This window comes from Tenrec ecaudatus, chromosome 5 (genome assembly GCF_050624435.1).
Source record: "Tenrec ecaudatus isolate mTenEca1 chromosome 5, mTenEca1.hap1, whole genome shotgun sequence".
In the NCBI taxonomy this organism is placed as follows: Eukaryota; Metazoa; Chordata; class Mammalia; order Afrosoricida; family Tenrecidae; genus Tenrec; species Tenrec ecaudatus.
Window position 1 is genome coordinate 161,239,772 of NC_134534.1, and position 16,332 is coordinate 161,256,103.

At 40.0% G+C, this 16,332-nt stretch overlaps 1 protein-coding gene across 1 annotated transcript in view; it reads left to right on the top strand.

Moving 5' to 3' along the window:
• The first annotated feature begins 1,358 nt into the window (after positions 1-1,358).
• Positions 1,359-16,332, top strand: part of LMBR1 (limb development membrane protein 1) — a 171,952-nt gene continuing 156,978 nt past the window's right edge. Inside the window, exon 1 of the mRNA XM_075550180.1 lies at positions 1,359-1,639. Within this exon, the coding sequence (XP_075406295.1) occupies positions 1,574-1,639 (66 nt within the window). The 5' untranslated portion in view covers positions 1,359-1,573. The remainder of the gene's footprint in view (positions 1,640-16,332) is intronic.

A 16,332-nucleotide genomic window follows, 5' to 3' on the forward strand; every position in this document is an offset into this window, starting at 1 on the left:
GTCTAAATAAGTATAAATAAATATCTATTTAGTTAAATGTCTAGAACTTTATATCAAACTAAGTTATTTGGATCCATAATATTTAAATAACATTTGAAATCAATTTGTAAATTTTCTTGCCTCATAAGAATTGTTAATCAGTTGTGTAAAGCACATTTGTACATTCATTGCCCTCATCATTCTTAAAACATTTGCTCTCCACTTAAGCCCCTGGCATCAGCTCATTTTTCCTCTTCCTCCCTGCTCCCTCATGAACCCCCAAAACAATCATAGCCAATAGCAATGTAAATGACCTCTTCATAGTGAAGTAAACCCCCCCCAAAGAGATAAATATTCATTCAAATTCAAATTTTAGAGCAAAAATAAAAAATTGCATAAAGGGGATGAGCTAGTTTGGTGTTGCCCCCAAATAAACATATATGGGAGGTCTACCTAAAGTCATAAACAGATTCTAAAAAGTAGTTCTGTTGTAGATTTGGAAAGATGCCTAACAGATAAGATTATCTATGTTTTACAGGTAGGGACATCAATGACCTCTTGCATAGCCAAATTAGTTTTTATCAGATCCAGAGAATGCAGGTTTCCGAAGTTTCCATCCAAAACTTAATTTCTAACAACTGATAGCTGACCTTTTACCTACTTTGGCCACACAGTTTCCATGAGAGACCTACTGCTTTCCTCTGCCAAAAAAAAAAAAAAAAAATCTATGCTGGCGCTGCTGTCTGGAAGTGTCATGAAAAATTAAGTCTTGCAGGGAAACAAAAGCCTCAGAGACTGAGAGTGTAAACATCTGTCTTCTGTGATTTCACTACATTATCCCCACCCTCTGAGAAGGAAAAATAGACGCTTCCGCAAAACCCAACCACGTATGAGCTCTAAAGCAGCGATGAGAAGATAAAAGGGCAGGGACCTTTGAGTACTTGAAATAGGCTAACCAGAACACAATTAGAAGAGAATGTCCACCAACTATGATAAATGTAACTGTCCCTGAAGAAGAAAACGGTCAAATGGGCCCCTCGCTTGCTGTGTAAACTTTCACCAAAGCTCAATAAACAGCAAAACCAAATTATCCAACCACTGAACCACGGGTGGCAGAACCACCCGGAACTCACACCCGCTCCTGCTTCCGCACTGGGGGCGTGGCCCCAGAGTCCCGCCCCCTGAGCGGACCCGCCCCTCCAGCTAAGGGCCGGCTCGGAGCCGCTCCGTACGGCGGCCTCAGGTGCGGCCGAAAATTGAGGCGCGCCTCTCTGACGTCTTGGCGCTTGGTTTCTGACGTAGCCCAGCCCCACCTCCGTCTTCCGTCCCCCTCCCCCCCGAGGCATGGCGGCTCCGCCTCAGGCCCCGCCTCCTGACCCCCTCCGCGCCGAGCCCGCCCCTCCCTCGGCTTGAGCGGCTCGGCGGCTGAGGGGTTGTTGTCACGATTCGGGCTCTCGGGCTCTTCGCCCGGGTCGCGGTGGGCGCGGCCGAGCCTTGACTGGTCCGGCGACGCCGTCCGAGCCGGGCCCGCTGGTGGGCGATGGTGCGCCCGCGCGGGCGGCTACTGGCGGCGGGGCGGCGGGCATGAACGAGAATGGAAGGGGAGGATGAGGTGTCCCTGCGGGAGCAGCATTTCCATAGCCAAGTGCGGGAGTCCACGGTGAGTGGGATGTCCGCTCCGGCCCCATCTCTGCGGCGGCCCTCGGCGCTCCGGTCACGGCACCCACCTCGCAGCACCCTCACCCGGCCGCCCGCGCCGCGAGACCCTCGGCGGCCGGCGCTGCCCTTCTTCCGTCGCCCCCGACCCCCGCCCGCTCGCCCCCTCGCCGTCGACCCCGAGCCCTGGCCCCGCGGCCCTCGCACCTCCGCGCGGCGGCCCCTTGCTCGCCATCGCGCCGCGACGGGCCGCCACCTGCGCTCGCATCCGGCCCGCACCGTCGCCCGCTCGCAGCTCTACCCCTCGCAGCCGCCGCGAGAGCGCGGTCCTTTCCTTGCCACCTGCCCTGACGGGCAAACGCTCGGGTGGCCCACACGCTTCCCCCCACCACGCCGAGCCCAGCTCTCCCCCCAGCTGGTGTTGGTGGGATCGTGCCAGGCTGTCAGGTCATGTCAGGTCTGGTGTCCATGCTCAACTGCCTGGCAAAATAGACAAGTCTTAATAATATCGCTTCCCCCCCCCCCCCGCCCGTGTAGGGATAGCTAATATGGATCTGGTCTGACTGCCCCTTAGGTATTTCCCCATAGAGTCGTCCAACACTGCCCTTCTCTCCCCGTGGCACATGGGTGTCCACCCCCTCACCATCGCCCTCCAACTTGCATTTCCCTTAAGTTTGACATCTTTCCGTTTTGGAGGTAGAAGGTTGGTTATTTAGGAGACTTAGAACTTGGGAGCGAATCAGCTCTTTGGGGCTCACTGTTTCATCTGTGTTGCGCACTGATCTTAGTCTGATTGCCTCTTTTCTTCTTTTTCGTGGTGCTATATGTTATACCTGTTTTTCTTTCTTTTTTTTCATTACGGGGTACAATATTGTGATTACATTTATTTGTATATACTGTTCCTCTTGTCCAGCTAACTGGTCAGATGCATTCGCCTTCGCAGTTTGAGGTGAAAGCAGGCTGGTTTATAATTGCTTACTCTGTGTTGTTACCGTTCTTGAAAATTGAGGCTTGGTTTGCCAAGTTTCCCCCGCCCCCCCCCAAAAAAACTAGTTTATTGGGAGCTAATACAGATATCATACCATTACATAGCCAAGTTATTCTTTGGAATAAATAGGAGATACAAAATAAATTCTGGGCTAATGGAATACAACATATTTAGGATTTTAAGATCGGATTTAAAATATACACAGAAAAGTACCTAAATGTATAGCTCATATTGTTTTGCAACTAAACTTTACATCTTCCTACCACCCACATAGCAAACTTCCCAGAGCCTCACCTCTTGCTCGCCAGTTACTCTTACTGCACAACGAGAAACCACTTCTTACACCATAGATTAGTTTGGATTTTTAAATAAATGGAATCCTATACTATGTACCATTCCTGTTTCTGGCCATTATTTTCTTCTCACTCAACAATCTCTGTGAGTCTTCTTGGTTTTACATAGTTGAGATTCATTATGAGTGCCATAGTACTTAAGTGTGATTTTACCACAAATTATTTTTGCATTTTTATGGTTGATGGGCACTAAGTAGTTTCTCATTTTTTACTGTGGATGTTACTGCCTTTGGGGAACATAAGTATGCATTCCTGTTGGGTATATACCAAGGAGTGAAGTCACCAGGTCATAGGGATTGCATTTTGCCATGATTTCTGATTGTTGTTAGTTGCTTTTGTGTCAATTGTGACTCATAATGAACCCATGTGAGCAGGTTTTCAAAGCTGTGACCTTTGGGAAGCAGACTGCCAGGCCTGCCTTCTGCAGTGCTGCTGGTGGTTTAAATCTGCCAACTTCGCAGTTAGTAGTTGAGTACATAAATATAAATGTTTTGTCACCCAAAGAGGTTATATCAGTTGACAGTCCCAACAGTACTGTATGAGAAGTCAGTTGCTACACATCCTTGTAAGCATGAAAAAGAATTTTATTCTTTTAACTTTTTTCCTTTTTAGTAAGTGTGTAGTGCATCTCATCAAGGGTTTAAATTTATATTTCCTTGATACAAATGAAATTGAGCACCGTTTCATATGTTTGTTGGCTGTTGGATTATCTTTTGGGAATTATCTTCAAGTCCTTCCCCTCCACCCAACAGTTTTATTGAGTGCGAATACAGATATCATATCGTTTCATAGTTCAGTCACATCAAGCAGTATTGTATAATTATTACCATAATCAGTTTCAAAACATTCTCCTCTTGAATTCCTTGACATCAACTCCCTTTTACCACCATGCCCATCTTCAAGTCTTTTTTCAACTTTTAATTGGCTTGTCTCTTTTACATATTGATTTGTAAGAGTTTGTCATATATCCTCAATATCATTCTGTTGTCAGATATATGTATTGCAGTTATTTTTCCTACTTGCTGGTTTGGTTGCCCTGGTGTAAATGTCATTATACCATTAACTGCATTATCCAGTTTAAACTCACCGGCTGCTCTATGGGAGAAAGTTGAGGCTATCTGCTCCCATCAATATATTGACAGCCTGGGAGATCCTCTATAGGGTCACCATGAAGTAGAGTTGACTTGATGACAGTGGTGAGTATGGTTTGATTGCCTTTTCATTCTTGTAATGATAAAAATCCCATTATCTTTTAATCCTATTCTTCCCAGAGCTTTCTGAAGCCCCCTTGTATATACAAGTTTCCGTTTTAATAATTTTTAAGTGTGTATTTCAATGACATAAGTTTCCTTAATCATGTCTGCTTACTTCACCACTGGTTATTTCCAGAACTTTGTTATTTACTACCCATTTTCTCTCCTCGGTTTCCAATAACCACTAATCTGTTTTCTATCTGTATGCATTTACCCATTCTAGATATTTCATGTCAGTGGACTGCTGCATTTGACCCTTTATGTCTGCCTAATCATGCATTGGGCTGTGATCCAGAAAGTCAGCAGTTTGAAACCTGTTGGAAACCCTCCCTGGGAAGCTCTGCTCTGCAGAAGCTCCTTCCACCAGGCTGGAGCTTTGCTAGACAGCATGGCTGGGATGGCTCCCAACAGAAACCACTAGCTGCTCTGAGGGATAAAGACAGGACTTTCTAATCCCTTGAAGAGTTACAGTCTTAGGTCATATGTAAAATATAGATGCATGAGTGGATCTTGGGCTTGCACTTAATTCTAGCCACAATTGAAGACCGATTAGTTCTTATGATAAGGTCCTGCTTGATGCTCGCCCTCCTGAAGAGTACAGTGAAGATATGGGTGGTACAGCAAAGTGAGGGGAGGAAACCAGGTGGTGCCTGTCTATCAGAAAGACTAGTATCTGGGGTCTTTCAAACAAGCAGCCATCCAAGTGAGACGTCAACTATGCCCACATGGAAAAAGCACACCAATATTGGTATTCCAGGGATAGTAAATGATGTCATCCAAATTTGAAGGAGTGAATGGCATCAGAGTTTAAATTGTGAACACTTGGTTTGCAGAAGCCTATGGATGGCAGTGGAAGCCTAAAAATCCATTTGCTGGGTCCACCCATGACTGTAAGCCTCCCCTGAATTCCCTCTGCTGATCCTAGTTGAGGGATGTGAATAGCCCTGTTAGACAGCATTGTGAAACTGATAATTGCAGACGTAATTACGTTAAAATGCAGTATTTTATAATTTGATCTCCCCTTTGACCCATTCTAAAGCTTTCCGTTTTTTGTTTTTAAATGAAGGGGAAATACATGTGGATTAAGAGCCTGGTGAATGCTCTCTGACCACGGACCTAGGAGGTGACTAACCTTGCTAACATACGGAATGCACTGGAAAGTGATGCTTGCAAAGGCAATAGGAATCAAATAGAGCATTCTACCATTTGATTTTCCTTATGATCCATTTAAGTATGTTCCAGTTCTTAATATTTTTTACTGTCTTTTCAGTTGTGGTTTTTCTCTTTTATTGTTGTTATTTTTTGTTTTTAATATTTTTGTGTATATAATAAAAACCAGGATAGGTACATCTATAGAGACAGTAACTGGATTAATGACTCCTTGGGGGTATGACATGGCAGATTGGTGGAAATGGGGAGCTAATAATGAGTACAAGAATGAAGAAAATGTTCTTAAAACAAAAAATGAAGAAAATGCTCTAAAACGGATTGTGGTGATGATTGTCCAACTCTTCTTTATGTGACTGAACTATTGAATTGTATGATATGTGAACTATATGCCCATAAAACTTAAAAAAATTACAGTCTCAAAAACTCACAGGGGCAGCTTTACTCTGTCCTATAGAGTTGTCATGAATCAGCATCAACTCGATGCAGTGAGTTTGGTTTTGTTTTGGAATTTCACTTAGCCTCTTTTCAAGGTTCATTTATGTCATCACATGCATCAAAACTTGATTTCCCTTTAGGCTGAATGATATTACATAGTATGTATACAATGGTTAAGACAAAAGTACTGCTACAAAATCATAGAAACTGTGAAAGTATTGTTTCTCAACATCCTTTATCTGTATCTAAATACTTTAAAGGGCAGTGTTTCCATCTCTTGAACCCTTCCTTGAAAGACTTTGTGTTCTTCAATTCACGGACACTTCATCAAAGTAGTCGTTTGACACCCTTGGGGGTCTCGAATTGTAGTTCTTTAAAATGTTCTTTAAGTTTTGGGAACAGGAAGAATCTGAAGGGGCTGAATCAGGGACGTAGGGTGGCGGAATAAGGGTTTCCAGTGATACTTTCCTGGGCAGCCCTTGCTGCTATACCCTCGGAGAAGGAGCAGGCACTCTGTCATTGTGATGGAATGTACTACTTTGGCGAAACTTTCTGGCCTTTTCACACCAACGCAGGTTTTAATTTTCTCAAAACTTCTTCATAACCACTGCAATCATCATGTATTTTTTGAGGGAACTTGTCTCGATTACTCCGTTGGAATTCCAAAAAGAAGTTGCTGCTTAACCTTCTGAGCTGACCTTTCTGCCTTGAATTTAACTGGTGCAGCAGATCCTCATGAAAACCACTGTTCTGATTGGGGCTTGCTCTCGAACTAATATTGGTTCATTCAAGATTTGTACTTGGAGTTCTTCCATAAAATCCTATTTGTTAACTTAGTTTTTGCTTAAAAGATTTCTAGGAAGGTCAGCTCTTTGAGCTAACAGAATTTTGAGCCATGCTTTTGTCATTCATTGAACTAAAAGTGTACCGAGGCCAGGAGTTTCACTTAAAATTTAAAATGCTGAACCAAGTGAAATCTCAACTTTAGTAGCCATTATACTAATGATGGTTCTGTAGTCTTCTTCTACCCATTTATAGACGTCAGTGAGTTTTTTTATTTGCTGAGATTGGCTATCCTGCACCTCGTGGCTCATTTTTGAAGTCTCCTAACTTTCCCTTAAAATGCCCGACCCATCTAAGAACTGCTGTTTTATGTAGGGCAGCATACTTGAAAACTCTTTTAAAAACTTGAGTGATTTGAATAGATGTCCACTTGAATGTTATTAAATATTTGATATTAGCACTCATTTCAAGACTATTTTGTCCTATGGTACCCAAAGTATCCTTCTTTGGGAAGGGATGCTAGCAAGACAATGAGAAGTGTATTAGATTTATCCATGTAGTAATACATAACTATGTAATGACTCTTCATAATCTCTTCACCAGATTAATAATAATTAACATTTTACTTACTGTTAACTTTTTTCAGTTTGGTATAAATTAACAGCATATTACTTTTCCATTCAACAGTTTATCCATATTTTGTTTCCCGACATTAGTTGCAGTCCCTTCAATGTAACAGGACTCTTCCCTCATTCCTTTCTGTTTCTCCTTCCTGCCTTATGTTTTTTTCCCCCAGCAAATGTTGCCCTTATGGTCTTGATGATTAACTGTCTCAAGGAGTAATTCGTCCTCAGTGTATTATTTACTGCCCATTGTTTGACTGACAGTTGATCCAAGAGGTGGGTCCAGTTTCAGGTTCGAAGGGTATTTAAGGGCCATAATCTCAGGGCCTCTGCTAGTATTTTATCAGACCAATAAGCCTGGCCTTTTTTATGTTTTTGAATTTTGTTCTACATTTCCCCCCTTCCCTTTCAGTGAATCCTACTAAGCGTAGTCAGTAGTGGTAACTGGGCACTGTGTAGTTCTTCTGATCTCCAGGTAACGGATGCACGCCATGGTTCTTGTGGTCCATTAGCCCTTTGGATTAATTGTTTTCTTGAATCTCTAATTTTATTCACTCTGGTTTGCTCTGGATGAGGAGAGACAAAAAGTTGGATCTTAGATAGTCGCTTACAAGCTTTTTAAGACCCAAGTTATTACTCACTGAAGTTGGATGCAGAACATTGTCTTTGTGGACTGTGTTATGCCAATTGACCTAGTTTTCTTTTGTAAGTATCAGTGAGTCATTCCCCTACAGTTAAAACATTTTCAGAATTTTGTTCCCTGTTTGCTTTACAATAAACTTGGATGTAAGTACTGCCCATATAAATATGAGGGTACTTCAAACCGTTTGCGGGAAATTCTGGTATGCTGCCTTCTCCTGCATATGCAGAAATAACTTGTGCTACCTTTTTCCATTTGTTGATGTCCTCCCATTCAACTGCCTACATCTGCTCAGCTTGCATGTCTGTCTATGGATCTGCTTGTAGGTGCTATTTGTTCTGTTATTGCAGGTTTGTGACTATAATGGTATTTACCTTTAATGTAAATACTCTTGTGCACCTCCCAGTAATTTTCTTTGTCATTAGTTGTGTTGTGTTGCCCTTCTCCATATTGTATGTTGCCTTCCCCTGATCCCGTTATCTTATTCCTCACTAATTAGTGATATAGTCTTCCTTCTCCTCCCGTCCTTGGTGTACATCAAAGAATTTTTCCCTCCTTGTGTGTGAAGCTTTTCTGACTACTTATAGTAGTCATCTCACTAAATCCTACTACCTGAATATGGGGATTCTAGTGTCCCTATACCCTCACCTGTGCTTTCTGTTACCTGTTTTTAACTTGCTGTTATTGCTTGGGGTGAGATTATATCTTGTTATTGTATTTCCCTAGAGCCTAATTATCTGGAATATTTCTTCATGTGTTTGTTGGTCGCTTGTATGTCTTCTTTGATGAAATGTCTGTTCTGCCCATTTTAAAAATTAGATTGTATTTTTGTTGTTGAGGTGTTGGTGTTTTCTCCAAATTTTAGAAATGAGTCCTTTCTCCCATAAGTTGTTACCAAAAATTTCTTCCCGGTCTCTGTGTTCTCTTTCAATGAAGTTTTTTGGTTCTCATAAATGTTTAACCTCTAGGAGATCTCAGTCATCTATATTGTTTTTTGCTCTTTGTATATTTTTATTCATGTTGATAGTGTTTTTATGCCATGTATCAGCACCCCTAAGTTTGCCCTTATTTTTTCCTTTGAGAATCTTTATGATTTTAGGTTTTACATTTAGGTATTTGATCCATCTTAAGCTAGGTTTTGTATGTGGTGTGAGGTATGGGTCATGTTTCATTTTTCTGTAAAGGGGTCTCCAATTTTGCCAGCACCATCTTTTAAATAGAATGTCTCTACTCCAATGAATGGTTTTTGGCTTTTGGTCACTAATCAGCTTTCCATAGATGGATGGATTTATGTCTCAAATTTCAATTCTATTGGCCTATGTGTTTTTTGTCTTACAAGTACCAGGCTGTTTAGACTACTGTGTCTGTATGGTAGGTTGAGATCTGGAATTATGAGGCCATTCACTTTGTGTTTTGCTTATCTGAGGTCTCTTTCCTTTTCATATGAAGATGATCATTAGTTTTCCATCTTGTTAGAGAATAATAATGTTAGAGAATAATCTGGATCAGGATTGTATTACATATGTAGATCACTCATTTAAGGTTTATGAAGTAGGTACTTCAAATTTCTTTGCCACAGTTACACAGTTTGTGTGATGGAATAGAAATTTGAATCCTGGCAGGTGGTTTCATGGCTTCTATTTACAATCTATAAACTTAAAACATCTACCATAACAGGCTAAGTGGCACCCAACAGAGTCAATTATATAAAACACATACATGTTATTTTAAGGTTGATGACATGACCAAGGAAAGCCTATGAAGTTGGCTGGCAGGGGATCTTGGGGTCTGGTGGCACAGTCTAAATTCTTCCCTATTTTGGTCATGGCTTAACACGTTTGGGACAAATTCTTTTAATTAAAAGATTTTAATTTTAGGATGCTCCAAGTTCTCATTTAGGTCAAATCGGGTGGGGGACTAATGAGGATACAAGGGATCATTTTCCACCAATTGCTTCCCAACATGAGTTTATATCTGCTTTTTTTCCTACCAGTATTTTGCCCCTTTCCTCATAGTTTACTTTCTGAGCAGAAGATAGAAACTTCAGTCTTTCCCATATGATAATGGTACTAGATAGAAGTTTGGACATTTTGTATATAAATGTAGAGTGCAGTTGTCTTAGGGACCACAGTCTTTTATGATTGTTGCCCACCAGGTAAAAGACCACCAGGAACTCATTTGTAGGTGAATAGACTGGGTTTATTGCATATTGCATTGTGAGAAAGTGCTTACCATGGGGATCTGTGGGCGTCTCCATAAGAGTTATAGAATGGATTTGTATTTTTTTCCAACAGTTTTAATGGAATTTATATTTTTCTGTGTTCCTTCATCCCGATGTTAGTCTTTATGATTTTTAACTAATAGTTATTGATTCTTTGGACCTTGTGTGCTAGCAATGGGAAAAACTTTGGGTGATCTTTTCCAGACTTGTCACTGGTTGGGAGAAATAGTGACTGGTTGTAAAACCCTAGTGCTAGCCATAATTACTTTATATTAAAATACTTGTTATCCTCTTAAAATGAATATTTTGCTAAAGTATTTGTTTTATTATAAAATATAATATTTATTTATATTTTACAGACTCTACATCTCTGTAGAGCTGCCATTAGCAAAATAAGGAATTTGACAAGAAGCTGGAGAAGGACTGTAAACACGGTTGTTTAAGCAGCATGGTAATTCCCAAGATTATGATTTTATGAGATGGATCCATGAGTTGATATTGTATACAGGTTTCCCTCACTATCTGAAAGTAGAGTTTCTTTGAAACCTTTCATAAGCCACATCATAAAGCAAAGAAGCAATTACCATTAATTTATGTGGAAAAAATTGTTGAGCATTCCTAGACTTACAAAATAACCATCAAATCATACCAAATAACATCTAACACCTAAAATAGCACTAACATGTAGCACTCACAGACACAGCACACAGCTATGGTGGCTTAGTGCTTGGCTGCTGAGTGTGTTTCCGTGGAAGGAGATTGGTAATGCCACTCTTGCTGTTCAGGATGCTGCTCACCCCTAACATGTCGTTAGAAAACAAATGCTGAATGCTAGTTTTGCCTTTTTCTTTTTTCACAAAAGTGAAAATCCTCTTCAAATTTCATTTGCTTAGCAAAACAGGCGCTACTGTATGTCTTTTATGAAGTGAAGTGTCGTAAAGGGAACTCTTGAAGAATGGGGATATCTGTACTTGAGTACCAAATTTGAGATTGTAGGCCCTGGGTGATGCAAATAACTCGTATACTCAGCGGGATAGAAAGGTGGGAGGTTTGAGTTAACTTAGAAGCATCTCAGAAGAAAGACCTTGTGATCTAGATCCAAAAAGTCAGTCATTGAAAATGCGACAGAGCACAAAATCAAAACCCTCACTGCCATCAAATCAATGCTGACTTCTAGCGAAACCCAGGCTATCTTTTATGGACCTGCCAACCACACGGATTGCAGCCCAGTGCGTAACCACTACACCCCTGGTGTCCTCTAACACACCAGGAGTCTCATAGACAACGGAAGGTTTTGTAGTAGTTGCTATTCATATTCCATGTTATCCACATCTTATATTTTCCCCTCCCCCAATTTAAACATTATACTGTACAGAGAATAGGGAGAAGCTGTGCTGCTCACTACTGTGCCCACTCACTCACTGCTGTCAGGTCAATTCTGATTCCTAGCAGCCCTTTAAACCCGAACTTTAAGCTCACTGCCTTCAAGGCTATTCTGACTTGTATCGGCCTTATAGAACTGCCCCTATGGATAATTGTTTATGGGGGTAGAAAGACTCATCTTTCTCATACAGAGGGACTGGTGGTTTTGAATGGCTAATTTTGCGGTTATCAACACAATGAGTAACCACTGTGCCACCTTTTTCAATGATTTCAAAGCTGCATGCAATAAAGAATTTGTTATAATTTGGCTTAGTTGCAATAAAGTAGAATATAGAATTTCTTTTCATTTGTGTAGGTTCTGTTTTATGTCTTTCATGTGCCTGAGTGTTATCTAAAGTAGTTTTCCTAAATTTTTATTGTGAATCAGGTGGGGGTTTACATTTCAAACTTTGTATTCAACTACCTACACTACTTATCAAACCACCCAGTAGCTTGCGTGTCCCCTCCCACCTCTCCTTCTCTTCTCCCTTTTTTAGAATATTTTATCTCCTTCACCCAAGTTAACACCTAGCTATCTCTTTCCCTTCTGTCCCACCCTGGTTTGTATCTCTCTGTATAAAAAACTTTGTGTTTAGTTGCGTTTTTATAGCAGTGGAACCACTGTTGTAGTTATTTGTCCTTGTGTGATTGACTGCCTTCATTCAGCATAATGTCTTCCAGATCCACGCATGCCATGGAGAGCTTCACGATTTCATGATTATTCTTTAGTGATGCAGAGCCTTTTGTTGTGTGTGTGTATCAAAACGAATTTATCTGTCCTTCCACTGATGAGCAGGTGAGGTTGTTTTCATCTTCTAACATTGTGAAGCAGTGCTGTAATAAACATGGGTGTGTATATATCTGTCCATACTATAGTCCCTTTTTTAGGGCATATGCCAAATAAAGGGATTGCTGAGTTGTATGACATGTTTTTCTCAGTTGCTTGAGGAAGCACTATATTGCTTTCCACCGTGGTTGAAGTTTTTACAGTCTCATTATCACTGCATAAGTGTTTTATTCTCTCCTCCTCTATAACATTTATGATTTTCTGTTTATTTTGGACTTGGTTATCAATGCCTATGTAAGGTGGTATCTCATCGTTATTTTGATTTGCATGTTTTGGATAACTAGTGAACATGAGCATTTCTTCATATGTTTATTAGCCACTTGGATGTCTTCTTTGATGAACTGTTTGTTAATTTCCTCTGCTCACTTTTTAATTGGATTACTTATCTTTTCCTTGTTGAGGTGTTGGAGTTTCCTCTAGCTGACGTATCATTGCATCCTTGTCTAGTTCCAGTTCACAAGGGGTATATTTTCTGTTACTCCCTATTAAGCAAGATATTGACAGTTGGTTTTGCTTATATAGCCTTTATCATGCTGAGAAATTTCTCTTCTATTCCTTTTTTGCTGAGTATTTTTACCAGGCATGGATGTTAGATTTTGTCAAATTCCTTTCCTGCAGCGATTACTAGCATGTAGTTCTTAGCCTTTGTTTTATTTATAGGGTGGATTACATGGAATGTTTTTCTAATGTTGAGGTATCCATCCTTGCATACTTGATATGAATCCCACTTGGTCATGATGGTATATATATATATATATATATATATATATATATATATGATTTTATTGGCTAGAGTTTTGTTGACAACTTTTGCATCTATATTCATGAGGGATTATTGGTCTGCAGTTTTCTATTCTGGTAATACATTTGCTTGGTTTTGGTTTCAGGGTTATACTCGACTCATAAAATGAATTCAGGAATTTGCAGTCCTTTCCCATGTTCTGGAATAGTTTGTGTAGTATTGGTGTCATCTCTTCTCAGAATGCTTGGTGGAATTTCCCAGTGAAGCCTTCTGGTACTGGGATTTGTTTGTTGGAAGTTTTTTAATGACTGGATCTGTTTTTTCTTTTGTTATGGACACTGTTGAGGTTTTTCCATCTATCTGTGCTAATTTAAGTAAGTGATGTGTTTCTAGAAATTTGTCTGTTTTTTACTAGGTTTTCAAATTTGGTGAAAGACTGTAGAGTATTGTGTTATCTTTTCTATTTCCATTGGTTCTGTTTTGAAATTGTCATTTTCATTCTTATTTGTAATGTTTGTTGCTGTTTCTTTTTCTTTGTTATGTTTGCCAGTAGTTGTCAATTTTGTTAATCCTTTTAAAAACCCACTTCTTGTTGATTTTTTCCTATATTTTCCAATTCATTGATTTCTTCTCTAATCTTTATTATTTCTTTTCTTTTGGTGGCTGAACAGTTTATTTTGTTGCTTTTGTTCTAATTGTTGAGGATGTTGGGTTAAAACGTTGATTTCAGTTTTTTAAATCCTAATTTTAAAAATGATTTGTATGCATATATAAATACAAATATATATGAATGTAAAGAAAATATATTAGAAGATAATAGAAATTTTTGTGGTCTTGATTTTCTAAAATCATTTTATTAGGGGCTTGTACAATTCTTATCAAAATCCATACATCCATCCATTGTATCAAACACATTTATATATTTGTTGCCATCATCATTCTTAAAACATTTGCTTTCTACTTTAGCCTTTAATATCAGCTCCTCATTTTTCCCCTCCCTCCCCACTCCCCTTGAGTCATGAATCCTTGATAATTTAGAAATTATTATTATTTTGTCATATCTTACACTGTCCAATGTCTCCCTTCACCCACTTTTCTGTTGTCCATCCCCCAGGGAGGAGGTCACATGTAGATCCTTGTAATCGGTTCCCGCTTTCTATCCTACCTTCCCTCCATCCTCCTGTTATCACCGCTCTCACCACTGGTCCTGACGGGATCATCTGTCCTGGATTCCCTGTGTTTCCAGTTCCTATCTGTACCAGTGTACATCCTCTGGCCTAGCCAGATTTGTAAGGTAGAATTGGGATTATTATAGTGGGGGGAGGAAACATTTAAGAAGTAGAGGAAAGTTGTATGTTTCATTGTTGCTACGTCACACCCTGACTGTCTCATCTCCTCCCCAAGACCCTTCTGTAAGGGAATGTCCAGTGGCATACAAATGGGCTTTGGGTCTCCACTCCGTACTCCCCCGCTCATTCACTATGGTAAGATTTTTGTTCTGATGATGCCTGATACCTGATCCCTCGACACCTTGTGATCACACAGGCTAGTGTGCTTCTTCCATGTGGGCTTTGTTGCTTCTGAGCTAGATGGCCGCTTGTTTACCTTCAAGCCTTTAAGACCCCAGACACTATCTCTTTAGATAGCCGGCACCATCAACTTTCTTCACCATATTTAGTTGTTCCCCCACTTTGTCTTCAGCGATTATGTTGGGAAGGTGAGCATCATAGAATGCCAATTTAATAGAAGAAAGTATTCTTGCATTGAGGGAGTACTTGAGTGTGTCCCATAGTTTTTGATATGTTGTATTTTCATTCTCATTTGTTACACAAATTTAAATTTTAATTCCTTGTTTCCTTAATTACCTAGTAGTTTTTAAGTAGGATGTTGTCCAGTTTCCATGTATTTGGTTCCAACACTTCTCCCCCCCCACCCAAATCTTCCAATTATTTGCCCCTTAGAGGTCAAGCAACAGGATGAGAAGTATTAATTTGTCATGCATTTAAAAAACATTTGAAGAGGTCATTTAATTGATGGGTTTGATAGTCTGTAAAATAGAAAGTGAAAGAATGAGTATTGTAAAAGTAGGAGTCTGAGAATATAGGCTATTTTGAAGGGCTTGGCTGCAAAGGGGAGAGAGAAGTAGTATGTCTGTTAAAATTATTAGTGTGTGATTTTTTTTTGAAATCTACCTTCACATACCTCAGCAGCTTAAGAATCGAAATCATTAGGCCTCCAACATTGCTTATATTTTCTGTTTTGGCTTGCTTGGAACTTTACGGACCATTTAAGATCACTTTGCCTCTTATTTCTGTTATTTCTCTCTACTCCATTTATTCTTTCCACAAACCTATCTTGTGTGGTTTCCAAGCAGAAGTTCTCTCTTTCCATTTTCTGGATAGAACTCTCATTTGATGAACTTGCTTTTATTTCACCAAGCAGATGGAAGTCATTAAAAGAATGTCTTTATATTTCCATCACATATTTCCTTACCTATCTGCAACTGAACTCAAATAATCTATTTTCTCCAGGTCTTTCTCCACCCATGCTCTTCCTCCTCCGCCTTTTTACTGCAGATAAGCTTTATTCAAGGCAAGCCCCTTAGTTAGAGCACATTGTTGTAGCAATTCTCTTGGATCAACTTTTCTATCAATTTTCATATAATCAACTCAAACCTCTCTCGTCTTAAAAAAATCCTCTTGACTAAATGTTCTCATGCACATACATTTCCCTTGCTCCCCTTTATAATAACACAGTTGGAAAGAATTTCCTACTACAATTTTGTTTCCAATTCTCTTATTTTTATCTACCTCAAGTAATTTTGCCTGCACAATTCTAGAAACAAACAGATAATGTCCGTTCCCCCCCCTCCCAATCTCAAGACAAAACTTGTGTTAAGGTCACCAGTGACCTCCATGTTGCTAAATTCAGTTGTCAATTCTCGGCCTGTCCTCATCTTACTTGGCATGTCAGCAGTATTTGACACTGTTGATCATTCCCCTTTCCTAGATAAACTTTCTTCCCTTGGCCTTGAAAATATCCCTGTGTCTTATTTGCCTCCTACCCTGCTCGTTGCTGCCTCTCAGTCAGCTTTTTTCTGATCCCTTCTCGGTAAATTGACCTCTAAATATTTGAGAATCCCAGGACTCTTCACTTATCTTTTCTGACTGTACATATCCCCTCAGATTGTAACCTCATGTAGTCACAAAATGTTTCCACT